Source organism: Desarmillaria tabescens (genome assembly GCF_030435595.1).
Source record: "Desarmillaria tabescens strain CCBAS 213 chromosome Unknown EV420scaffold_26, whole genome shotgun sequence".
NCBI classification, from domain to species: domain Eukaryota; kingdom Fungi; phylum Basidiomycota; class Agaricomycetes; order Agaricales; family Physalacriaceae; genus Desarmillaria; species Desarmillaria tabescens.
In genome coordinates, this window is record NW_026848325.1 from 255,392 (window position 1) to 278,923 (window position 23,532).

The window sequence follows — 23,532 nt, forward strand, 5'->3', positions numbered from 1 at the left end:
TGTCGGTTCCATGGACAGGTTCATGTCGTTGTCGATCATGATCCAAGTTTTAGTTCACTCCGAATCGGAATGTTGAACAGTGCCCCAAGTCCTAGTCGGGGAAGTAAAGATAGTACAAGTAAATGTTCACCAGACTCGTGTACTGTACGCGAAAAGTATAGATGAAGCAGATATCTACTTTACGCTTCTTCTGGGGTGCTTCGCCAGAATCGCCACTCCACTTGTGCTACCCCCTTTCCCCTCTGCTTCTATCTGCTTCTAGATACCATTTCGGAGGAAGCAGCACCGTAGGACTTGTGTCTGCTAAGCTGTCTGATCTGTGTAAATAGCATTGACATTTCCGACTACAGATCCTGGCGATCCTACATGGTTATGGCTTGCACTGCGCTGAACTGAGCATGGCACATTGTCAGTATGTTATTCCATTATCCTAGACTAGCAATGGTTGAAAGATTACAACAGAGCGCTACAAAACGTTGACTCCGATTATAGTTTGGAATGAATGAACACCCTGATGTTTAGTGCCGTGATGGAGGCACGCGGCTGGCTTATTCACGTTGGCGGTGATTGCCATTTTTGGAGGAAGGGCATTTGCCGTCGGCTTTTTGCTTGCCGGCGGCACGTGGCTGCATGAGCGAGTCTTGATAAGACTCTTTGCTCTTTGAAATTCTCTACTATCTTCGACCTGGTAGTCTGCCTCCTGCCCTTGCTCGACTATTGAACACTCTCGCGCCCAAGGTGATGCCATCGAAAGAATACCCATTACAAAGCTATTACAAAGCACATCAGTTCAACCTCACCAGAGCTTGGCACTACTAGGTAATTTTGGACCTTGGTGACCAAAGTTGTTCAATGATGCTGTTGTTGTTGTTGTAATGCTCCACCTGATTCGTCATTATAGTCACACAACTGTCGGAAAAATTGCAGGCCCGAAACTTTCACTATCAACCCACCATGACCGAAATACTCCGCGTGGGGGATTCGACCGCAATTAGCATAATAAGCGACGTCCAACCTGAGGCTGACATCCGTTCCGTCAGTTCCGCTGAACATGAAAGCGACCTCCCGGGCTTCCTTTCCCAACGTTCAGAACATGAAAGTGTTCAACCCGAAACAAATTGACATCCTGGGCCTTATCAGACATCGATGCCCGCTAATGATAATTCTTAATGGCCTTTCTTTTCTGGATTCATGACAGCTAAGCGTCTCTGGCGTACTTTCTACTGGTCGCATGGCATCTGCTCCCGAAGCACTTTTTGTCGGTCGGGACGCCCTCTGTCTAACAGGAATACCGTTATAATGATAAGATTCTTCAAGTTTACCCTCTGGTTTTATTTTTATTTTCAGTTCGATCTGAAGTTAACAGCTTCTCGGTGGATCGCATGTGCTCAGACCACATGTACTATTCCCAACCGGCATTATTTATCCCCTTTCTCTCTCTCTGACACTTCGCCGCATCGTTCTACTCTCACTCGAGTACGAAACAAGATGTTCGCCTTCCCAATTTTTTATCTACTCTACCCAACCGCCCCTATCTTAGCCCTGCGTTTCAACAATAGATCATACGCGAACACCAAAACACGATGCTTTTACCGCGCAGTCCAACGGAGCAACTGTTGATGATCTGCAGCTCAAGTGAAGACGAGACGTTTCGTATCAGGGTACGGTCGGCGCTGATCATCCTCAACTACGCCCCGACCGCGAATCGCATGGGTAATTGTTTGTCACCACGCGTGAATGTCGTCTAACTGAGAGCTCTTATAGGACATCGAGGATGATCCTGCTGTCCGAGCCCCCCGCTAATAACAGGTCGGGCTGCAAGTTGGCCTGGACAGCGAATTTTGATATTGCGCCCTTAGATCACCCACCTCCTGTAACAACGATTACGTTCGACAGAGGTCCCGGAAAGTCACTTTCAGCCGAAATGATTCCAACCTCGATACTCCTGTAATTTCCAGCTGCTTCGAAGCAAGACACTTCAACTCCCAAAGTTTAGATGCAAAATGGTGTATATAAGACGGTGAGTGGCGCAAAAAGGTCTTTCTCTTCGACGATATTGGACCATCATTCAAGTGCTTCCTGCAGTATCTCTCCGACGCCCCCGAGCTCATTTTCGAGACGCGTGGCTTTGTTTATATCCGTCGGACATCTGCAATCAATTGATTGTAGATACCCGGCTCTCGCTCCGAGCGTTTTGCAGAACGTGTGCGCTTGCCTTCTTATGGCGGGATCTCCGCTGTTCAGAATTCTTCATGAGTCGGCGACTCCACGAGTCTTTTCCTTTTGTCCTTTGTTCGTTCGATTGTCCCTGTTACAAGATAGGCGAGTTGATATCACGTTTGATCCCAGAAAAGACGGAAAAGAACCGCAGCATCCCACACGGAACCATAGAGGAGAGTAGAATAAGTACGACCTGTTAGTTCTCTGCTTTTCCGAAGACGTTCACCTCACGGACGTGACTATTACAGACCCTCGATCCGAATTTCGTAGGTTAAAAAATGTGTTTACCTCCGTGCCTCAAACGTATCAGAGACATTGGACATGAGACTGCTAGCTCTTTGGCGTCGGTGAACGTCACGCACGTGAGTCTCTCTTCTTGTCTTTTTCCTTGCTGTTACGTATCTTCACCAGATCGAAACATCTCTCTGCGGAAATTCTAGCCACTACAAGCCTATATTTCAAAGAGTCGAGAACTCTTTCGCGGAATGTGCTAAAGTTACAATCACATTCATCAAAGACAGTACCAAGGGAGAAATTGTCATACAAAACAGAACCTCACAATACTTTTACGTCTGGGAGTATGACAACGGAACAAGTTCGCCCCAAGAAGAAAGTGCGAAGGGATGAGATGTACCAGACAACGCGCGCTGCACTCATAGTTATCCAGTGCTGTGGCGAATTTCAGGTGCATTATCCAATGAATGTCTTCACTAAGCTGACTTTGGGTCTATGGACAGTGCGAGACCTGCATTGCCCGTCCGATGGGTCTTGAATGCGGCGAGCCCTGGGTCTGTACTTTTTACTAGTCGTTCAACGATTGATAAGGCTGATGACATTCGATAGTTGAGCATCGAAACGATGGGCCATGCGCACCAAAGCAAGAGACTAACGACGCTCAAGTCCCTTCACCGTGGCCCTGATATGATAGAATTTATTTCTAAGGGCATATTATCTGAATACCCAGGTGTAAACTTGATTCAGGTTCTGAAAAGGGACGATATCATTTCTGGGGGCTCTGATCCTATCATCAAACTAGGATTGGACGAGACGGAAAGGGATATTCGAATTCACTATGTAAGGAAGGCATCACCCTTCGGTCGTTGAAGCCTTGGCTGATGATTTGATAGAGTAACTGCAACGAATATTCAACCTGAGCTGTTCACATGCCCGACTCACACTTCACGGACTGGCGTTCTTCGCAGCCACAGCAGTTTACAGAGGACTTGTCGGTGCTAACACGCAGGCAATTCGTGCTTGAGTCTCTTTAATGGCATATTCTTATCTCTTTCGCAGGACCCATCGGACGACTCGATTGAGAGGATAAGGCATGCCAGGTTGTTGGGTGTGCGTAAGATAAGTGTAGGTGTCTGGACAGCTGAAGTCGAGTTTGTAGCTTGAACTTCTTACTAGTCAGTTGTCACCGACTTGATGAGAAACTACGAAGGTAGTACGGATACGACTGTAACAATAAGTACGTACAAAAGATATCGTCCATGGTAGAGTACAGCTGATGCCTCATGCTCAATGATCCTGAAACTTATTTGTGTCTGCCAACGTTCTCGCTATTCGAATCCAGCAATGAATGGCTGAGGAAAATGTGACAACAACAAAGGCTTACACAAAACGACCAGCAAAATTCCCGGGTGGAGAATACCTGCAAACGACATACTTCGATGGTTGTTGAAAGATAGTTCCGCCTTTGCAATTAGCTATAGCACATGCTACCTGCTTGCTACTCTTCCAAACAACCTGTAATATTTGAATCAGAGTCCTGGACGATGTCGTCAGCAAGGAATGGATTATACCTGAGTGAAGTGACCAGTAGCACTGGAAAAGCCGGGATGATTATCTGCCCTCATCGGTGAGATGTGTCGAGTAAGTAGTTATAAGGAAAACGTACAGTCATATTTAGCTGAATCCTTTATTAGCAGGGTATACCGGAAAAGCCACGACGTACTTACAAGCTTCGTCCATCCAACTCTTGAGGCCATTGGAGAACCCATAAGAACTCCCGGTCCCGGCAGCCTATGGGAAGCGATGGGTACCGACTTAGATATTTCATAATCGGTTACCACCCACCAAGTTCTCTCCGTATTTCCCTTGTCCGTTACTGGGAATGGGCAATGAATGAATTTAGGAATAAGGATTCTAACAATGAGTTCGCGTACCTGTGTTGGAACTTGCACTGACTAGCCCACTGAGATGTAGCTGGGTATAGGGCATCGCTCCACGTAAGGGGCGCGGCACCATATTGAGCCCTATATACGTTGTGCTGCCTCACGACGGACGTTTTCCAGTCTTCGAGGATGGCATCATCGACAGAATCTCCATCCACATCGAAGTCGAACTCTCCGTCAAACGAGAGCGGCTCGAAGACGACCTGGCCGGACACTGGGAGGTAAGACTCGGGATCGACATCAACATCGAGGGCTTCCCAGTCCCTTGGAAGCGTAGACGCAGAGGCGAGAACTGCGAGGGTGACAGTGGCAATAAGCGATACTTGAAATTTCATGTTTATAGGATTCGTTGAGAAACAGAAGAATACAGCAAGTCTACCATATTGACCTATATATGTGTAAAGCCGTCACAGCCCACTGAACCGTAATCCCTCAGCTGTATCCAAGGTAGCGACCTGCTGATAGTTTGAGCAATAAGAAATGAAACGGTTCTTGTCTTCTGCGTGAAATGAATGTGGGCGCGTCCTTGGCATGAGTAGGTGGTGTAGATCACGAGGGATCGCTAGTACATTCAAATTTCCTGGATTCGCGGAGGACATATTCACATTAGACTAAAATGAGATGAAAGTAGACGGTTTTGAACAAGCATGTTACGTGACCGGGATCACATACAGAGGGGGCGAGTCGAAACAGAGTCATTTGAGGCTGGTGACTGGGTATGAGGTAATATAGAACCATGACCGTCGAGTCTTGCACTGCTTACATGTGCAGCCGGTAAGAGCCCTGGTTAAATATGAACACCACATGGAAAACTTTGAAGCACGTCGTTGAGAGGTAGTAAATAGTAAGGCAAGAAAACGATGGTGGAAGTTGAAAAGTTCGAACACTTCTTGCCAAGGCGATCACTGCCGCTTCGCATACGTGTTCAAGATACGTCAGAGATGTAAGTTACTATATGCTCCGAACCGTGACCGGCGTTCATACCGCTGATGATTATCGCGTAATATAGTAGCCCAGCCTATTTGATCATTTGCAGTATTAGGTAAAGGATGGATGAAATTATCTCGTTGACATTACGGTTCACCGTGTATATATATGCTTTCTATAGTGGTATGCCACCAAGTACATTAGTTGACGCTACGATAAGAATCATGAATAAGGGACACTACGTATACTTCGGCAGTGATAAGCAAGAAGCGATAATCATCAACTTGAGATATGGGGTATCAGGAGACGTGTCAATAATGGGATATGCGTAGTCGATTGAAGTGTCGTTAAGAGGCATCAAAGGTGCTCATCATGCGCTATACGGTGTCGAAGTGACGCCGACATTCATTTCTGCATTAGAAGTAGGAGATGGCATGGCTATGAGGACCGAAACACGGTAGGCGTCTTGGATTGTTTCCTTTTCGTTGATAGAAAGACGTGAAGCAAGACTATCGCAAGAAGCCACGGTGCTGTTTGAAGTACTGGACAGCGGCCGCGGTTCAGTCTTCTTGAAGAAAAATCGTCTAATCCGCGGAGGTGGCGGTGTTGGAGCGGAAACGGGTAGGGGCAGTTTTTCGATAGATAAAGGCTAGGGAGGAATTGAGCATCACATGTAAACTGCATTGTGGGGCAACTCACTCGAATGTTGTTCCATGAGAGCGTTGATGATGGAGTATCCAGCCATATCTCATGGCATTGAGGCTTTTCATTAGGTGCTCGGGTCGCAAACGAATAAGTGATGCCACTGTCATCCTCGAATCTTCTTCGCCGGCGCGTCCTGACGATATAAAATAGCGTGAACCATAGCCCGAAGACGACAATTGCAGCAAGAAGGCCAAAGACGATGTAACTGTAAGGTATGAATTATGCCAAGTTATGCGGTATACTTGAATAAAGCCGGCGAAGACATACACGAATGATTTCCCCTGCAGCGTTTGTAACTGCACAACAGGAGATGCCTGTTCCGTGCTCGACATCGAAGGACTGGATTAGCAAGCGCGAGGTCCAATCCTCGGGCTTTAAGGCTGGCATCATCTTAACCTCCCATTCAGGGAACAACGAGTTACCGACGCAGACCTGATAATGAAGGTCGATCAGCGGCGGAAGATATACCGGCCGCAGACACGATCCAAGTCAGAACATATATTTGCCGCTGTCGGTGGAACAACCTAGAGAGTACACTGTGGTGAGTCTTAAATTCATCATATACCCGAGTCCGAAGCTATGAACTGCTGAACACTCTAGAGCTAAGTGGCTGCACTCGGAACTATAGACCACAAGCAGAACTCGAAGAACGACAAGCAGAACGTAGGCAGTAAGCAGAGGAAAACTACAACAACCATTTCTCCTGGAATGTGGCGACGTATTTTCATGATCGAGAGGTAACGCCAGGATCTCAAGAGCGGCAATCGACGTCGACTTGCTCGGGTTTGGAGGCCTCGGCAATGCAATCAGCTGCCATTAACAGTATGAGACTAAAAAACAGCCCCGGGTAGCGCTCTCGAGGCGGATGGACTGATGCTTCGGAACAACCGCAGACAAGTCCGCTGCATGCTAGATTTTGACATCTAAGCAGTTGAAATGGTATCCTGTTGTTTCGCAGGTCCAGTTCGTTGGTCAAAGCGCTTGAGCAATATTGTTCAGTCACTGGCTGAAGAACGCTGCTTATATTACATTACTACTAAGTCTATAAACACGATTAGATCGTTATTGTGATATGGAAAAACGCTCCGAAGACTAGCCTTTTTTATGTTATAGGACTTTGACTAGTCGTCTACTAAGGTGCTTTCACAAGATGTGGATTGGACTTGACTATCGCCATTTTTATCTCCTCTGCTATGGCTTTGGCTACAAGTGGAGGTAGAGCATTTGCGACCTTGTCCAGATAAGTTACAGAGAAGACAACAGCAATCAAACAAGCTTACTTGGTTATACTGATCCTTAAGGGACCCGCTGAAATCCCATGAGTCCTATCGACACATAAGCGTTATCATCCATCAGAAATGCGACGGAAAGTGTCTAAAGGGAATGACAAGGCTCGTGCCATTTCCCGAACGGAAAGAAATCGCTGTGGATTGCCCGATGTTCTGGTCAGGGACGTTCCGCATCTCAGGTGTCATTACTCACTTGGGTGCCGGCATTTCCACTTTTCGGATGGCATAGTTAACAAGGCTAGGGTCTCGTCAGCGGACATAATTAAAGAAGCCATAGAAGAAAAATCTTATCAGGTAGAGGCTCGTTCCAATCCGCGATCGTACGAGAATCGTCCCATTTTGTGAAATCGGAGACGACACAACCAGTACAATGTCGGGCCACAGGCTGGAAACTGTCTACCGGATGGAAAACTACGCTCTGGAGGCCGGGACCGGTAGGTTTACAGATAGTGTTCTTCCAGTCGAGGTCACTGATAGCATTTTGAAGAGTCCGTGTTGATGGCTGACCAGTTCCGCCGTGAGTAGGCGACGGAAGCTTCGGCATAGGCTGAGCGGGAGCTGCGGCAATGAGAACCAATCTATTCCTCACGGTGGGGACTCCGAAATCTGTTGCTTTTAGCACGCCGTTTCTTTTCGAAAAATTTCACGATCTTTCCATCTAAGAACGACTATCCATGAGTCGGCCCCTGAATCTGCCGATGTATCCCACTCTACAGTCACTTTTGGCGCTTGACATTCGATCTTTAAAGAGGCTGAAGAAGGAGGGGTAGGCGGTATGACAAATGGCGTAGGCAAGCTATACAAAGCGCCCTCTTTCTTCCAACATACTTGGGCAACGTACTTCTTGCCATTTGGAATACGGACATTGAGAACGATTTTGTTAGAGTCCGCGAATAAGCGGAAACATGGCGCATCATCTACACCTTACCGTCAGTTTGAACATATTGTTATTGAAAATACATACCAGAATCGTCAGCGCGAGCTTCCACGGAAAGCATCGGTGCATCCATAGCCCGCGTCTCCTCGTTTTCTTTCTCGTCAATCGATTCCGAATTTGATCCTTGCCGTAGTTTAGCGCCCATCGAAAGATATTCCGCATGTTCCCGGTCATCAGCGTGGATGAAAACTTCAAACCCAGATAAATCATCGTCAGTTGACCAAGACAGAGTCATTTCGAGAGCCGCATCGTCCTCTGCATAATGGCTAGGTCTAATGGCCTCGAAGGTAATATTCCGTGGAAACGATCGCAGCGCAAGCTGGCGCCCCATTTCCATCTCCGTTTTGCGCATTGTAGATACGTTTGGGAGCTCTTGAGTCATCAAGTGAAGCACATAAAGTGCAGAGCAATCACAAACGGAAGCGGAAGGGTCGTCTGCCCAGAAACGCTTGACCTCTGAGGCTACCAACCCCTGCTCATCCTCCGACGATTCATCAAGGTGGACGTTGTCGTTATCCTTGTCGGGTTCCGCATCTTCCAAAGAGTCGGCCGCGTGCAAATGTCAATAACACATGATAAATCGAGGTTTGCGGTGGATGAAGACCGAGGATAGCGTCAAGTCGTGAAGAAGTACCTTGCCGTCATCCACAACAATCTCGACTCCCATATTAGCCGAAGCAGATTTAAAATAAAAACAGTCCCGGAAAGGTGCCATATCTGGGTCCATACGCAGAAATGCCTCTATCAGATGTGCGGTATACTTGAGCTGGGGAGAGTCTCCGTTATAGTATTTCGACGATAACAGACTCCGGAATCGTTTCATACGAGCCTGCTCTGGCGTTGTGATCACTTCGCATTTCAGTAGTGCCCGGCAAAACTCTCGAGGAAGCAAGAAAGGTTTCTTCTTAAGTACCTGCTCGATGATACGAACAGATTCTCCAGTATCCTCAGCGTGGTAAAAGAAGACGTCATTCCCCTTATCCTTTAGAAGTTGGTCCAAAAGGAGAAGTGCATCCTTCTTTTCGAGTTGCTCCGCTATATAGCGGGTCTCGATACAAGAATCGTGCTCGATCAACAGGTCGATATAGAGTTGTCGAGCCCGCTCCGAGCTTTCGAAAAGTGATCTCCAGATGTCGAATGCAGCATTGGAACATTCTTCGTTGTCTTGTAATCCAACGCGATCCCTGCTGATTTCTACGTCTTGCCAAATATCGATACCATAGTGCAAACCGACTGTGCGGTCGGCTCGCTTTTGTACAAATACCCCTTTTGCCTACAGAAGGGAAGATTTAACGGCTACTGCACAAAGACGAAACAAACTACATACGAAGATGTGATGTCGTAACCGCTCATCAAGTAGAATGGCGCCTACCCTGGGCCTTCCGCCAAGATCAATCTCCAAAACGTCAACTGCAGGTCGAAGGAACAAGAAGTGTTCAAATTTGACACTCTGTCGTGGAAACGCGATGATCTGAGTAAGAACGCCATGGACCTTTGGTAGTTTCGATTGTGTCTGATGAGCTTCCAAGAGATCATCGACGTAGAAAAAGTCCCATTGCTTTTTACCAGTGACATAGAACACTTGGGGCGGTTGGTCACGAGAGCCTTTTGTTTGGCGAATAATGGCATTGATACCCTAATAAGCCATGAAGATAGGCTATGGTATGAAATGAAAATGAGAACAATCACTGACCATCTTCATGCCGTCTCCGTGCTGCCCGATAAAATTGGACTCTCCAACCTTTGAGGAAAAACCAAACGTCATGCAGTCAAAATCCAATGGTTGTCCTCCATTGTACAACTCCAGATCGCATTTGCCATAAAATGATGGTTTGAAAACTGACCCATCCTAGAGGCAGGGATTCCTTCTTTCTGCCGCGTTTGGACGGCGACGAAGCGATAGGGAGCTTATGATGGAGCTCAAAAGTCAATTTCTGACCAAATGGAACCTGGTGAAGCCTCAGCGGAAAGCCACCCCAGTCTCCAGTCGGTGGAAAGATGGGTCGAGTTTCGATGTCCTTGGCGGTACATGCCGCGCAGCCAGGTTTGGCCCTAAGAGCGGCCAAACCACCATCAAACATATTTTGGATCAGCTCTCTTAGGCCCGCTGAACGAGGCCAAAAATTGTCTTGTCCATATCCTGGGGATATGTTCAAGTCCTTCCGATTTTTCATCTGTGCAACGCCGCCCTGGCTCAGCACATAATCCGGGTGCCAGGGACCGGCCTTAGGCAAAGTAGGGCGCTGGTGGCTGGATTTCGATGAGCCGACAGAAAGCCCATTTAGACCTTTGCGTGATTTGGGTGGCTTCTGGCCACCCTCTGAGTAGTCATCATCAGAATCATTCTCGGCATCTTCTGGATCGTCCTCGTATTCATCTTCCTTCCGTTCCTTTGCACGTCGAGCAATTGGGTACACAGGTCGCGCGGCTGAGCCATTTGATGAACAAGGAACGGAAAGTGATGAAACCGGGATCATAGTCTGGGACCGGGGTGAAATTTTAGGAAATGAAATTCAACGATCTAAACGGCACGTGCTGGTTTTGATGTCTATGTTTGGTAATCACCTCCGTGAACAATTTCGAATCATTGCCATTGGCCTATTTGGTGTAACACTACTATCGACGTCGACTCGCTCGGGTTCGGGAATCCTCGGCACTGCAATTAGCTACCATTAACAGTATGAGACTAAAAACAGTAAGTACTTGGTTTTTTTTTCCAAGGTGGTTGGAACGCCACACTTGGGCGCACGCCGTGATAAGTAACATGTGCATCCTAGACCCTTTCGACCTCCTCCCTCCGATTTTCCAGTGGTAATTAACGGGCCGTGTGCAGCTGGATCGACAGCAATTACTTATGTTGAAGGCAGGATCTATCGAGGGTTTATTTTACCCCGACCACACCTAGGACGTCCTCTTCCGTTACGGGATCAGTCCTTTACCTGTATCGGATGATTTGCAGGAACAATCAACTGTCTTTGTTCTTTTCGAAATACTGGCATACCACATCAAATTCGATTAACATCCTTTGTGCCTCCGACCCTTTGTTCTTCTTTTCCCCCAGGACACAGAACCAGGTCCTACCGTAATTCTGTCTTATTACCTCCCACTGATTCCTTCAAACTTCAGTTCTTTACCACTATATTCCATTGCCTGTCTGATACTCGATATCTTACTCTTGGCGAAAATGAATCCAACCTCCTCCTTCAAGGACCCTCGTCATTCGGTACGATATGTTTTGCTTCATGTCATGGTGTCTGACCTCCCCACCATAGATCTCTTTCCTTCTTTCGCGTCCTGACAGTCCCTCCACTCAAGAAGGGAAGCCCTCACGGTCTACAAGCTCTCTTAGTTGGACTTCAACTGCGACTGCGATAGTAAACCAACTCTCCATCGGCAATTTTTTTGGGCTGATATATTTTTCAGGAAGATGTGTTGTCTCCGTTCCTCAGCTCCCGTTCCACAACAGTCGAGCCGTCCTCACAAATGGCCTGGTATGATAAGGTATAACATTTCTTTGTCGTTTGCTACCAGTGGCATGAATTTTACACCAGGACGTCTTTGCCTTGCCACTTCCAGACTCCGGTGTATTGACCCCACGGACCAGATGGCTTAGTCCACCCACCATCAGTGGACCTTCGGACGTTCGTGGCCACAGCCGTCCTATAACTCCCTTGAAGCCGGCCCCTCAACAGCGCAGTAAGGGAAAGGCCCGGGCGACTCTAACGCCTCTATTGACCCGGCGCCACGGAGGGCATTTCCTTGTAAGTCACAGCTTATCTTATGTCTCTTGTTTCTCACCCGCCCCCATCACTATCAAGTGTCAACCTTGCCTACCCGACTCGATCTTGCGAAGCCACGAACCATGGGTGAGTACGCCGACATTTCTTCCTAACATGGCCGTTCTGATCTCCTACTTGTTAGTGGGCCCTCCAGCCAGATAATCCCTGGGACGTCACCTATGTGAACTACGAGTCAGCGCTCACAACCTATGGCGCTTACATGTTACAGAGAATCGAACTCATCCCAACCAGACCAAACACACAGGTTCCGGGCATCAGTATCTTGAACATACTGCAGGAAGACGACGCCATCCTTGACGGTGATAAAGCCATCGACATCGATAGCGCTGTGGTGGAGCTTCGATACGTTTGTCTTCCTGTTACTTTGTACAAGACTGCGGCTCACAGCAATGAACAGAAAGGTCGGAAAGAAAAGGTTCAGCTGCGCTGTTGCCATTCATCAATCACAACCCATGGGTTGGCGTACTTGATGTCCACTCATATCTATCATCACTTGGAAGCGCAGTCGAACGCTCCGAGTAACCTCTACAGCATTGGAAATGTCCTCAACGCACGTTTGGTGTCTATCTACAGTATGGAGCCTGGTATCTGGGTTCCGGAGATCGCTTTCGTACTATGAAGTTCAATGGCCTTATGATAATGTTAGTTCCCAGCAGGGAATTATTTACGTGAGGAATTGGATATCGCCATCACTTGTCCAATATCATTCTCAGAGCACATCGGGGTTTGTTTCTCCTGTGGGCTTGTGTTAAATGAAGTAGGTTCCATCTTTGGTAAACGCGACATGGGGCTAACTACGAAATACTATCCCAGGCTGAGGTCGTGTACTCTAGATGCTCGGCGGTATGATAACCTTGAGGAGCTGACAGTCATTCATTCGCTGCCGCGCTGGGTTCCCACGACCCCTTACATGCCAAACAAACGCATCTTCCTGGTCTTCCGCCTCCTTGTTTAGACGGCGACCCCACTCACTGTTACACGCTTCAGTATAACATTCAGTTCAGCCTAACCTCGATGTCGCGTCTAAAACGTCCCAAGTTTACATAACCGTTCTTCGGGAGCTCGGATCAACGAATCTGTAACTGTACTAAATTCAAGTTCTACTAATCGTTGTTTATCGAATCGCTTCCCTCTACCAGGTACCGCCTATCATTACTTCATACTGACTAGTCTATCTTCTGAACGTTTACTCATATGCAGCACTTTCAAGAGCTTGGCAGCATTACCAGGTTTGTCACCAAATGGGATCCGAAGTGACAGGTAACTTTGAGAACTTCTCAGCTCCGTTTTATCCGGAATAGCTAATAACACGGGACGTAGGCACAACGTAGGCAAAGAGGAGCTTAGTCTCCTCCATGCCGAGTGCTTGCATACATGTCGCTGCTATGTAAACGTTCCCACTATGACCTTGTGCAGCCGTGCATGACCTTGCGCTGATTCATCGAAGTGTTTCGTTCCGCTTTAGTAGGCGAGTATTGTCAGACTAGACCAGGAGCATCATGTCTTTCCACCAGCCAGCCAGCGACCCACCAACAAAACTCGGTATCTATCGTGTCCTTTCCGCTCAAGCGGGCCTGAGGGTCTCGCCAATCACGTTTGGTGCAATGAGTGTCGGTGATAAATGGGTATATCTTCGATTGCACGGCGTTGTTCTTGGTCTCATAGTCATGAATAGGCAGCGATGGGGATGGGATTGATGGACAAGGAGTCCAGTTTCAAGCTCTTGGACGCATACTTTGATATGGGTGGCAACTTCATTGATACTGCGAACGTTTAGTATGTTTCAACCCTTGAGTTTAGTTTTCCTGTTGATAATACCGCCTCAGTCAGGACGGTTCTTCAGAATAATTTCTAGGAGAGTGGGCCGAGAAGCGAGGCATTCGGGACCAGCTTGTCATAGCCACAAAGGTTTTTTTTTTTCGCTGTCTACTGCAAAACCCGCCCTCATGCACGGCAGTACACGGCCAACTACCAACGCGGCGACGACTCCATCGCACAAAAAGTAAACTACGTTGGTAACAGCTCCAAATCACTGCACCTCAGCGTCGAAGCGAGCCTCAGAAAGCTCCGTACGTCCTATATCGATATACTTTATGTGCACTGGTGGGATTGGGAGACATCGGTTCGCGAAGTCATGGACAACCTTCACCACCTTGTTGCGCTTCGTAAAGTGCTATACCTCGGTATATCCGACGCGCCTGCATGGGTCGTGGCACAAGCGAATCAATACGCCCTGGACCACGGCAAGACGCCGTTTGTGGTTTACCAAGGCCGGTGGAAGGTCATGGAGCGGTCATTTGAGAGGGAAATCATACCGATGGCAAGGGAGTTCGGTATCGCCCTAGCTCCTTGGGATGTTCTCGCCTCTGGGCGATTTCGGACGGACAAGGAGGAGCAGAGGAGGAGAGAAACAGGGGAAAGGGGTAGATCCTTCATTCGTCAAGATTGGGAGAGGAACGATGTGGAAACTAAGATGTCGAGGGCCTTGGAGGTCGTCGCGGACGAGGTCGGGGTTGGAAGCGTCACTGCTGGTATGCTTGATTATTTCTTCACTCGTTTAGAATACTCCTTTGATGTATGCTTTCTTCAGTCGCTATCGCATATGTCATGCAAAAGGCCCCATATGTATTTCCAATCGTTGGAGGAAGGAAAATGGAGCACCTGAAAGCGAATATCCAAGCTCTGGATATCAGATTGTCGAAGAAACAGATCGAGTACCTCGAGAGCGTGGTGCCGTTAGATCCTGGCTTCCCAACATCGATTATTGTGAGTTCCTGTGTATTAGATGTGAAGTGTGTTATTCTCATTCTGACGATTACTTCAGCGAAATGGAACGACGTATAACAAGAGCATGATAGCTACTGCTAAAATGGCCAAACAGCCGATGCTGCAGCCTATTTTTCCGTAGATTTTTATTCACGATGTTTCAAGTAGCAGGGAATGTGTAATCGTTTTCTTATTATGATAATGATGATGATGGTAAGAATACTATGTTCGTAGTGCCCGAATTTCTGTCAGACGCAAAGGGTCTACAGCTCACTCAATCTTCCTGCGCTTCTGCGACGGTGCAACAGTTTTCATATCTGATAAGAACCCACGAAGTTCACAATGAATACGGTGTACCCGAGAACGCCATGTCCGACAGCTTTGTAGCATGTCGGATTCTGCTCAAAATTTCCGCTCGATGGTCAAAACTAATTAAAGTGCCGATGTCACTATAGCTGTCGGTCGATTTTGTCGTCAGTATAGAAATTTAAGGTCGAATTCCTGAGAGAAAACCGATCATGCTCACCAAAGATGTACATTTTGTCGTTGTGGTGGAACAGGATATGAAATTCTTATTCGAATCACTTCGGTTATTTTTTGTGATCTGCATTTGATTAACCACGGTCCGCAATCAACACACTTTCTCCTAAGACATCGTGGTCGTACTGATGCTCAGCCTCTCGACTCCAATCCCCCTTTCATAGATCCGGGTATTATCAGCGTGCGGGTGCTATTGTCTTTCAACATAATGTCGAAATCATAGTTTACGCCTGGGACGTTTCAGCCACAGAAGTTGTGCGTTATGAATCGATCAGTAAGTATGCCTCGAGGTCAGCAGAACGTGTTGCCGTTGGGCGGAGCCAATCTTACAAACTGAAGGAGCGGATCGGATGCAAGAAATACAAAGTTACGTTCATCTTCCTGGTTTGAAAATCCACATTGCCTTCTCGGAGCGCACACTGGCCGCCTCCGTGGCGGACGAAGATACTGATCGATATCAGAAGCTGAACACGTATCTGATGCGCCAGCTGCAGACTTTAAGGAGGGGAGATAATTCGACAGAGATAATGGAGAAGTTCGTCCGGGAAAGGGAGGCCGATACCGTCAGTTCCTTACGTGGCGCGGCCTGTAAAAATAGATGGAACTGGGTGAATGGGTACAATGCTAAAGCTGCAATATACCCGATTGCGGGTGCTAGGAGACATTCACATCGCAACCCGAAATCCGAGAACAGTGCAGTCGCCAGTGTCACCGTTAGAAGTGAGAGTGGGTGAGATAGGCACCGTGGCAATGACGGCGCTGTAGAATGGCTTGATGCTATTCACAGTGCGATGAATATCAGCGACAGCAATTGTAGGAGGAGCAACCCCGAGTGTGGATCGTTTCGGGAGTTGAGATGATGACGAGTGATGTAGAGTAGCTTCGAACCCCGCCTCGTGCTGCGCTCTTGCTTCATGTTTGTGGCTTCACCACGCAACAATGCAGTCCATCTCCTTGCATGAACTTAACTGACGGCGAACGAGCCATTTTTCGCATACCCCAAAAGGTGAAAAGTCCGACCTGTTCCAAAGTCAAGTCTCAAGATGTCATGGTCGGCTCGAGGTTCGCCCGATTCAGACCGTCCACGGAGTACAATTACCGGGTTTCTACAAAATAATGAAAATCGATCGAACTTTTTTTCGGCTGCCCAATATAGTAATTCATAGGTACCGGTTTTCTTTCAACAGCGACTCAACACCAAGAGCAACAGTAATGATAGAATAAATGGTTTAGAATTGATTCCCGAAGCAGTACACAGTGTTTTGGTGCCATCAAGTCATGCAATGGAGCCTGCAGTGATGAAGAAAATACCGCTGATTTGGGATTTGACAGACCAGATTAGCGGATTCATGAGGATCACAAACCAAAGGCCCGGGTGGTGATATCAGAGCCTTTGATGGATAATTCGGAGGAATATAGCCCAGTTGTACGTCAGGAAGGTATAATTCGCAGTGCTTATGCATTTGGTGGAATCCAAGATGGGGAATTACTATATTGGGCAGCCGAAAAAAAGTTCGATCGATTCTCATTATTTTGTAGAAACCCGGTAAGGGGGTCTTAGAAACAGCATGGCGAGACACATTGCACACGTTTCGGTAAGGCGCAAGGACCCGAAGAAAGGGAGGGTTCGATAACCTCACCGACGGAGTTGCGTGGGAATCTCGAAGAGTTAATATTATTTCTGTATACTCACCTGAACATTGAAGGTTTCAAGGAGTAAACTGAGTTATCACGGGTGAGTCCGCTGGCTCGCTGGAACAAGACGAGTCTTCAGTTTCACTTAGCATTCTCGACGAATCTGGTCACTCGGAGATCCTGCCAGCTGTCTAATGTATGCGCAATGCCTAGACTGCATATATCTGACGAGAGACAGGTGTCCTTCGCTCCCGGGTGCGAATTCCTGGGCGCCTTTGCGTAAGGACTCGAGAGCGGGCGAGGCGTGATGGAGGCCATCGCCAAAAGAGGGAATACGTGACGTCACGCTACTGATCCCAGAGTTCCCACGCACCTAGACGCAAATTTCCAGTACGCTCACTGTCCTTCTCGTTCCCTACAGACAACCCTCGGTCCCATCTCGCACAAATGGTGAGTTCATTCGACTCCATGGCACGTCTACTGTCCTTGCTATGTGAAATTGTGCTATTCGAATAGCGAGAATCGTTGGATGGAGCCGTACAACTTTGGATGACGCGCTGACTTGATTTTGTATATAGGCTTCCGCTGACCTTGCCGCTACATACGCCGCCCTCATTCTTGCCGACGATGGCATAGAAATTACCGTGCGTCTCAACTTTCGGTCTTTGTATCCTCGAAACTAAGGGAAACTCATGGAACAGTCTGACAAAATTGTCGCTTTGACAAACGCTGCCGGTGTTGAGCTCGAGCCAATCTGGGCAACTCTGCTAGCAAAAGCTCTTGAGGGCAAGAACGTGAAAGACCTTCTATCAAACGTTGGCTCCGGTGGAGGAGCACCTGCTGCTGGTGGTGCTCCCGCTACCGCTGCTGGTGGTGCCGCCGCCGCCGAGGCACCCAAAGAAGAGGAGAAGGAGGAAGAGAAGGAGGAGTCTGATGATGACATGGTTCGTTCTATTCCGTTGGTTGTATTGATTCTGACATGCTAATCATCCTCGCTACAGGGCTTCGGTCTCTTCGATTAATTTTTTGCTACGTTTTCCATGCTCCATGTCCTGCACTTTCTTATGAAAAACATTGGAAACCCGCAATTGTATGTGTGAATACGAAGACGAATTTCGCGCTACTTCATTGTGCATTGTTACCGATCTGCGACTGTCGCAAGAATTACTCGGGAAATTTAGGCTTTATATCCCGTATTGTCGTCCAATGCTACTAAGTGATGCTGCCCTCGCTACTTCCGTCGGGGAGTAATTACGTTCACGCCACTCAGTGTGGCAAGAGCGCGTATTAGATTGCATCCGCGAAGCTTCGTTTCGGCGTGCGGTTTCATGGTGACCACGTATTATTATTGGAGGACTGGTGGGTGGCTATTTGAGTGTCCAACCGTGCAATCTAGTAAGATTTTGATGTAATATTACCCCCTTTTTTACTTGATAAATCCTGGCATTTATCGTATTCGCCCCCCAGTACCAATCTCGCAAACATCTTGAATGTACTCGCAATGGACTATTTTTTTCATGGCAAGCCTGGCAAAGCTTGACACAGCTTTCCTTGTTGGAAATCGCCGATTTTCGCAATTTCCAAAAGCGTCGAAATTTGATTGCAACGTGGCCGAAAATCTTTGAAACTGGCCGAAACCTTACGCTAACGGTTACCTGTTGTAATGGCATTGTTTTACAATGTATCCCACAGGTGGCCGACCTTTCTATTGGACTGTGCAATCGATTGGCGGAGCTGTCAGCGATAAATCTAGGTTTTGTGCCTATATATGATCAAGGGCTGGGCACCGGAACACGGCTCCAAGCCGTTTACCGTGTGTTTCACACATTTCGAATTTTCTGTTCTGCATGTAAAAAGACGTCACTTTCTTCCTACCTTACGCCCGCTTTCTTCTTACCTTCTTTCTCTGTACGTGCTGGAGCTACAAGTTCCGTACTATTTGTACTGACTCGTATGCAGGGCGCTGGCTGCAAATTTCAATGGCTTCCCTCGGTATCACAACTATACCCCACGAGCTATTAGGAGAGGTTTTCGTTCGCTGCTCATACTATTCTGCTGATGCACCCGTCATTCTATCCACGGTGTGCCAACGATTTCGTGTCGTAGCAAGGAGTACCCCTCGTGCTTGGCGTAGTTTACGACTTTCCGTATGCCAAGAAAAGGAGCGCCAGACGATTCGCAAGGCTAGCCTCTGGTTTTCCCTCTCTGGCATCTGCTGCCTCGACTTGTATATCGACATCGAAGGGCAGACAGCCAACGTACCCGAAACTCACTCACTCCTGATTGCATTTCTCCAGCGTCACACGACCCGCATTTCTTCTCTGAATGTCCGTTCAGAAACAGAGAAGGCAGCGCATTCTTTCTTAGACGCGTTGTACTTCCCCCTTCCATTCTCTCCTTCTCCGACCCAACTACCGCTAAAAACATTGAGGCTTCGCGTGGCGTCCGACACTCCGGGTCTTCCTGCCACTTCGGCCGCTACGTCCGTATTCCATACCTTTACCCACATTCCCCATCTGAAATCTCTACAACTGACCAATCACAAATTGCCCTCACTTTTCACGCCGGATTTTCATAATCTCCAGACCCTGACTATTGCTCGTCCACTTCGTGCCCCTCCAATATCCGTTCAACAACTGTTGCAGATCGTACATGCTGCACCTTTCCTCGTGAACTTGGAGATCGCATCACGCGTGGTCCATGCGGAGACTCACCAGCCCCTGTTTGAGGAGCTGTACCTTCCTTACTTGAAGAATCTCTCGTTGAGGACAAACGAGGTACCTTCACTCGTTGAGGTCCTCGTTGCTCCGATATTGGAGGAACTTCATATCAACGATTTGGACGGAAAGCGACATGGGGCGTCTGCCGAGTTAACGCAGTCATTGCAGACTGTCAGCCGCAAACTCATGTCGAGGGGGGCGTTGGATTGGTGTGTCAAGCGTCTGTACATCACCGGACTTTCGCTTCACCGCGATGATCCAGGAGCTCAGACATGGGAATGGTGTCTTGGACGGGCGAGGATGTTGGAAGAGCTTTCTGTTTCTAGTAACGACGAGGATTTTGAAGTGTTGGTCAACTTCCTTGTGGGGGAATATGCAGGAAGCTGCGTATGTCCCCTGCTGAAGATGATCCACGTCAGTGGACTCGAGTCTTTCGACGGGATGGATCGGTTGAAGAGGGAGAGGCCCGGTATTGAAGTAATCATGGATGTTCTGGGAACGCGTGGAGTTACTTCGCGGAGTTCGTCGCGAGATTCTTCGCGTGACCGACGACCATGCAATGGGTTGGGAGGAGGTGGTAGTGGGTTTGGATTCGGATTTGGTTCACGGTTCGCTATTCAGCGCAATGGCTATAAAATGCCGGCCACTGGGAGCGATGCAAAACTCAAAAGGCAGCCAGTTCTTGCTGTCGACTGTGAAGATTGGTAGATTATTTGACTGATCCCATCCGGTTTACTTGTTTTATTTGTAGTCCTTTAGTACTTTGTGTGCGTGATACAACAATACACTCTTTTTATCGCTAGAAGCTTTTATCACATGTTGATGATTACAAAAGTGTAATTTATTTAGAGGATATACCTAATGTTAATGCACTCACGACAGTATGTCGTCCATTAATGGAACCTCTATAGGTAGTTCTTTCTATCAGAAACCATAAACAGCAGTTACGGTGCGGCAAATGCTTCTTGTATTTGCTTAACCTGATACTCTGTGATACGGGGTTTAAAGGCTTAGTATGGAATAATCACATCTTAACTCCCACTCACTTAAGAGAACGCAGCTTTCCGCCAAGACGATCATATGCTGAAAACCAGCATTAAAGATACCGAAAAGTTCTATTTCCCTGTCATTTGCAGGGCCATGTGCTGGGCGCGATGCTCTCAACGCAACCAATTCCTCAAGTAGGACCTGACCTGCAGATATCCAGACCGTCTGGCAAAAGAGAGTAAGCGATACCATCGATAGAAAAATCTACGACGAAAAATCAGCGGACTTACCCCAATAATCGGATTGATGGGTGAACCATGCGGCACGGTACCGGTCATTCGAAATACAGCTTGAGCAGCCATGAGAACCTTATCCTTAGATTGCGCATCGACCCTGGCGAAAAGACCGTACAATTGCATGATAGCGGCGTAGGTCAAGTTATGGGCAACAAAGAGGGTCCTCCTTTTGGCGGATGTCGGGTTGGTCACTGCATTCGGTGATGGAAGGGCATTTTGCAGATTTTCAAGCAGACCGTCCAAAGCCGCAAATGATGCATAAAAGTCAATCGACTCCTGTTGGGCCATGTCTACATTGAAAATTATAATTTAAAATGATGAGGGGAAAACGAAGCGGTCCACATACCGGGTTTCCAATTCCTTATTAAGTCAGTCACACGCTCCCATAGGAGAGACGCTTTCGCGTGAAGCGCCTTGGTCGACATTTCATTACCGCCCGATGTCGGTGCACCTCTGAGGTACTTCTGAATGGTATAACTGCACACCATACCCGAAGGAAACCCTCCCTAAAGAAATTACAGATGAGAAAAGAGATATATGAGAGAGAACTCGAACGCACATGCTCGTATTGTTGGACTTCAAGAGGCCATGGGGTATCGAGCTGAACTCCGACGATATCAGAAGGGCATGTAGAATTGGGCACAGATGCCAATGCGACTGCCCAACTTTTATCCAAGATCAAAACGGTCCAGCAAGCGTCCACACGCTCGCCTTCTTCGATGGCATCCCGCGGGGCTGGGAGAACTGGCATCTGACCAGTGGAAGTGTTTCGGTCGGATCGTATTTTATTCAACCCAGTACTGAGGGCCAGGGAAACCGCCGTTGTGACATGGTACTTTCCCTCTAAGAAGCGTCCAGACGCTAGGAAGTAATAAGCCAAGAGAACCTCGGCTTGTATGGTTTGCACAAATCTCTGGGGATGATAATTGCTTGAGAGTGCACTGGATACATCCGCCAGCGCGCGCTCAAGGAACGTCTTTTCGTGAATGATCAAAGACGGAGCGTGGGATAGGGAAATCCCCAATAAGTAAGCTGTCGTCATAAGTGCTGGTAATGGCCGGGAGTAATATGCAGAAGGATCAAGGGCGGCTGATCGGAAGCGGGAAGTGTTCATGAAGAATCCATATTCTGAGGCGTAATCGAGAAATTTGTCGATCCTATAGATCGCCAGTATTATATTTAGACTCGTTATAAGTATGAAGAAGGGTAATGACGAACAGCACGGTTTTAACGTCGAGAGGGGGGTCTGACAGTGTCCACCAGCCATAACCTAAAGAAGGAACTACCGTAACGGGAGATACACCTACGTATTAGCCCAACTTCGGGATGAAGCAGACAATAAACATACTGGCATTCGAAGAGGAACCACCAGTCGAGTAAGGGTCACTCAGAAGGATAGGTGGACCCTGCTCCCGTGGGGTTTCAAGTTCGCGAATTCGAGCCTCAACACGACTTATATTTTCCTCGAGGACCTCCATCTTAGTACGGCCCTGGCTGTCCTTATACTGACAATCTTCAGATCGATTTCCCCTCTTGCACTGTCCACAAATGGGGCGAGCACCATCGCATCGCTGTGAAGAAGTTACTTAAGACTAGGTACGACACTAGTGAATGACAAGAGGGCCAACCATTTTTCGGCGGCGACAATGAATACAGGCTTGACCCCAGTGGAGGGAAGAGGTGCGATTGGAGGAGGGAGAAGACATTATACCGCTTAGGTTATTCTGAAGAAGTATCAGACGAGCTCAAGAAAAGCGGATGGTGGGTAGTACACCTAGGATGCCCTCAAATTTATAACCGTGTAAGAGCATGGCGTACACTGCATAAGCCAGCGCCTACTAAGGACACAAAGCATAATGAGTGAGTACGGAGTATTAGCGGATATCCCCTCGAAGGCGTTTTGTCAAAGAGCTTCACTCTTCCGCTGTGGCTGTGTAGATGCCCGAGTCGCAAGACCGAAGATCGTCATCCTATGGAAAAGCAGAGAACTGGGAAGCTGGGTACACAGAGCCTGGGAAATCAGCTGTTAGATAATTGTGGTCCCATTTAAAAGAGTCCACATCGCAAGCAACGGCGAAGCGGTACTCTGTGACGAGGCCTTGAGCAAGTCTGGAATGCACTGCGCACATAGGCCATCATTTCCAGTAGGATAAGGCCTTTCTGTAATCTTAGAGACTACCATAAAACGATGGGCCAGCCTCTGAAAACTACATAAATAATTGTAGTTTTACAAAGACCGATCAAGAATTAAGCGCTGCACTATAGATGTGTCTACGCACTTTATTAATCCGACTTAGAGGTAAAAGGCGGATATCATGTCTACTGAAAATCGAAGAACGTCTTATAGAGTGCCGGAGATCGTCTGTGAGTGCTATTGAGCACTAGCACTGTAATGCATATCCCTAGAGAAGATTAAACATTCGTGGGACGCACCACTTTTAAAAATACCATCTATTTCACTTTCTGTCCGTCTGAACCCGCAACGAGAGTCTACAACGAACTCTCCACAAACTGATGCTGCAGCCAGAGCTAA

At 47.7% G+C, this 23,532-nt stretch overlaps 9 protein-coding genes across 9 annotated transcripts; 4 read left to right on the forward strand and 5 right to left on the reverse strand.

Annotated features, from left to right (window-relative positions):
* Positions 1-3,334: 3,334 nt before the first annotated feature.
* EV420DRAFT_589715 (PR-1 protein) lies at positions 3,335-4,770 on the reverse strand. The gene is made up of 7 exons (XM_060482710.1): positions 4,389-4,770; positions 4,300-4,330; positions 4,182-4,245; positions 4,121-4,132; positions 4,026-4,069; positions 3,839-3,969; positions 3,335-3,782 (listed from the first exon to the last, which is right to left on the reverse strand). Exons 1-7 carry the CDS (start codon positions 4,730-4,732, stop codon positions 3,758-3,760), a joined length of 651 nt encoding a protein of 216 aa, XP_060328754.1. The 5' UTR covers positions 4,733-4,770; the 3' UTR covers positions 3,335-3,757.
* Positions 4,771-5,439: 669 nt separating this feature from the next.
* On the reverse strand, positions 5,440-6,559 carry EV420DRAFT_1749419 (uncharacterized protein). Its single transcript, XM_060480282.1, has 3 exons — positions 6,297-6,559; positions 6,024-6,234; positions 5,440-5,973 (listed from the first exon to the last, which is right to left on the reverse strand). Exons 1-3 carry the CDS (start codon positions 6,359-6,361, stop codon positions 5,695-5,697), a joined length of 555 nt encoding a protein of 184 aa, XP_060328755.1. The 5' UTR covers positions 6,362-6,559; the 3' UTR covers positions 5,440-5,694.
* Positions 6,560-7,644: 1,085 nt separating this feature from the next.
* On the reverse strand, positions 7,645-8,727 carry EV420DRAFT_590251 (uncharacterized protein). The gene is made up of 2 exons (XM_060482714.1): positions 8,283-8,727; positions 7,645-8,235 (listed from the first exon to the last, which is right to left on the reverse strand). Exons 1-2 carry the CDS (start codon positions 8,635-8,637, stop codon positions 7,934-7,936), a joined length of 657 nt encoding a protein of 218 aa, XP_060328756.1. The 5' UTR covers positions 8,638-8,727; the 3' UTR covers positions 7,645-7,933.
* On the reverse strand, positions 8,728-10,267 carry EV420DRAFT_590250 (uncharacterized protein). The gene is made up of 3 exons (XM_060482713.1): positions 9,949-10,267; positions 9,583-9,891; positions 8,728-9,528 (listed from the first exon to the last, which is right to left on the reverse strand). The coding sequence occupies exons 1-3, from the start codon at positions 10,018-10,020 to the stop codon at positions 8,818-8,820; spliced, it is 1,092 nt and encodes a 363-aa protein (XP_060328757.1). The 5' UTR covers positions 10,021-10,267; the 3' UTR covers positions 8,728-8,817.
* Positions 10,268-11,221: 954 nt separating this feature from the next.
* On the forward strand, positions 11,222-13,142 carry EV420DRAFT_590324 (uncharacterized protein). The gene is made up of 9 exons (XM_060482715.1): positions 11,222-11,329; positions 11,382-11,478; positions 11,528-11,629; positions 11,679-11,756; positions 11,807-12,016; positions 12,074-12,121; positions 12,177-12,401; positions 12,453-12,812; positions 12,869-13,142. The coding sequence occupies exons 2-8, from the start codon at positions 11,440-11,442 to the stop codon at positions 12,672-12,674; spliced, it is 924 nt and encodes a 307-aa protein (XP_060328758.1). The 5' UTR covers positions 11,222-11,329; positions 11,382-11,439; the 3' UTR covers positions 12,675-12,812; positions 12,869-13,142.
* Positions 13,143-13,554: 412 nt separating this feature from the next.
* EV420DRAFT_1621445 (NADP-dependent oxidoreductase domain-containing protein) lies at positions 13,555-14,963 on the forward strand (the record flags this gene model as incomplete). Its single annotated transcript, XM_060475695.1, has 7 exons — positions 13,555-13,680; positions 13,731-13,831; positions 13,882-13,889; positions 13,911-13,963; positions 14,013-14,586; positions 14,646-14,821; positions 14,880-14,963. The coding sequence occupies 7 exons, from the start codon at positions 13,555-13,557 to the stop codon at positions 14,961-14,963; spliced, it is 1,122 nt and encodes a 373-aa protein (XP_060328759.1).
* Positions 14,964-17,378: 2,415 nt separating this feature from the next.
* EV420DRAFT_1554901 (60S acidic ribosomal protein P1) lies at positions 17,379-18,059 on the forward strand. Its single transcript, XM_060473627.1, has 4 exons — positions 17,379-17,446; positions 17,575-17,640; positions 17,698-17,940; positions 17,998-18,059. Exons 1-4 carry the CDS (start codon positions 17,444-17,446, stop codon positions 18,016-18,018), a joined length of 333 nt encoding a protein of 110 aa, XP_060328760.1. The 5' UTR covers positions 17,379-17,443; the 3' UTR covers positions 18,019-18,059.
* A 556-nt stretch (positions 18,060-18,615) lies between these two features.
* On the forward strand, positions 18,616-20,491 carry EV420DRAFT_590382 (uncharacterized protein). The gene is made up of 2 exons (XM_060482716.1): positions 18,616-18,904; positions 18,956-20,491. The coding sequence occupies exon 2, from the start codon at positions 18,976-18,978 to the stop codon at positions 20,422-20,424; it is 1,449 nt and encodes a 482-aa protein (XP_060328761.1). The 5' UTR covers positions 18,616-18,904; positions 18,956-18,975; the 3' UTR covers positions 20,425-20,491.
* A 98-nt stretch (positions 20,492-20,589) lies between these two features.
* On the reverse strand, positions 20,590-22,477 carry EV420DRAFT_1694614 (uncharacterized protein; the record flags this gene model as incomplete). The annotated part of the gene is made up of 7 exons (XM_060479390.1): positions 20,590-20,704; positions 20,763-20,928; positions 20,994-21,289; positions 21,346-21,505; positions 21,559-22,156; positions 22,218-22,302; positions 22,348-22,477. 7 exons carry the CDS (start codon positions 22,475-22,477, stop codon positions 20,661-20,663), a joined length of 1,479 nt encoding a protein of 492 aa, XP_060328762.1. The 3' UTR covers positions 20,590-20,660.
* Between the last annotated feature and the right edge of the window lie 1,055 nt (positions 22,478-23,532).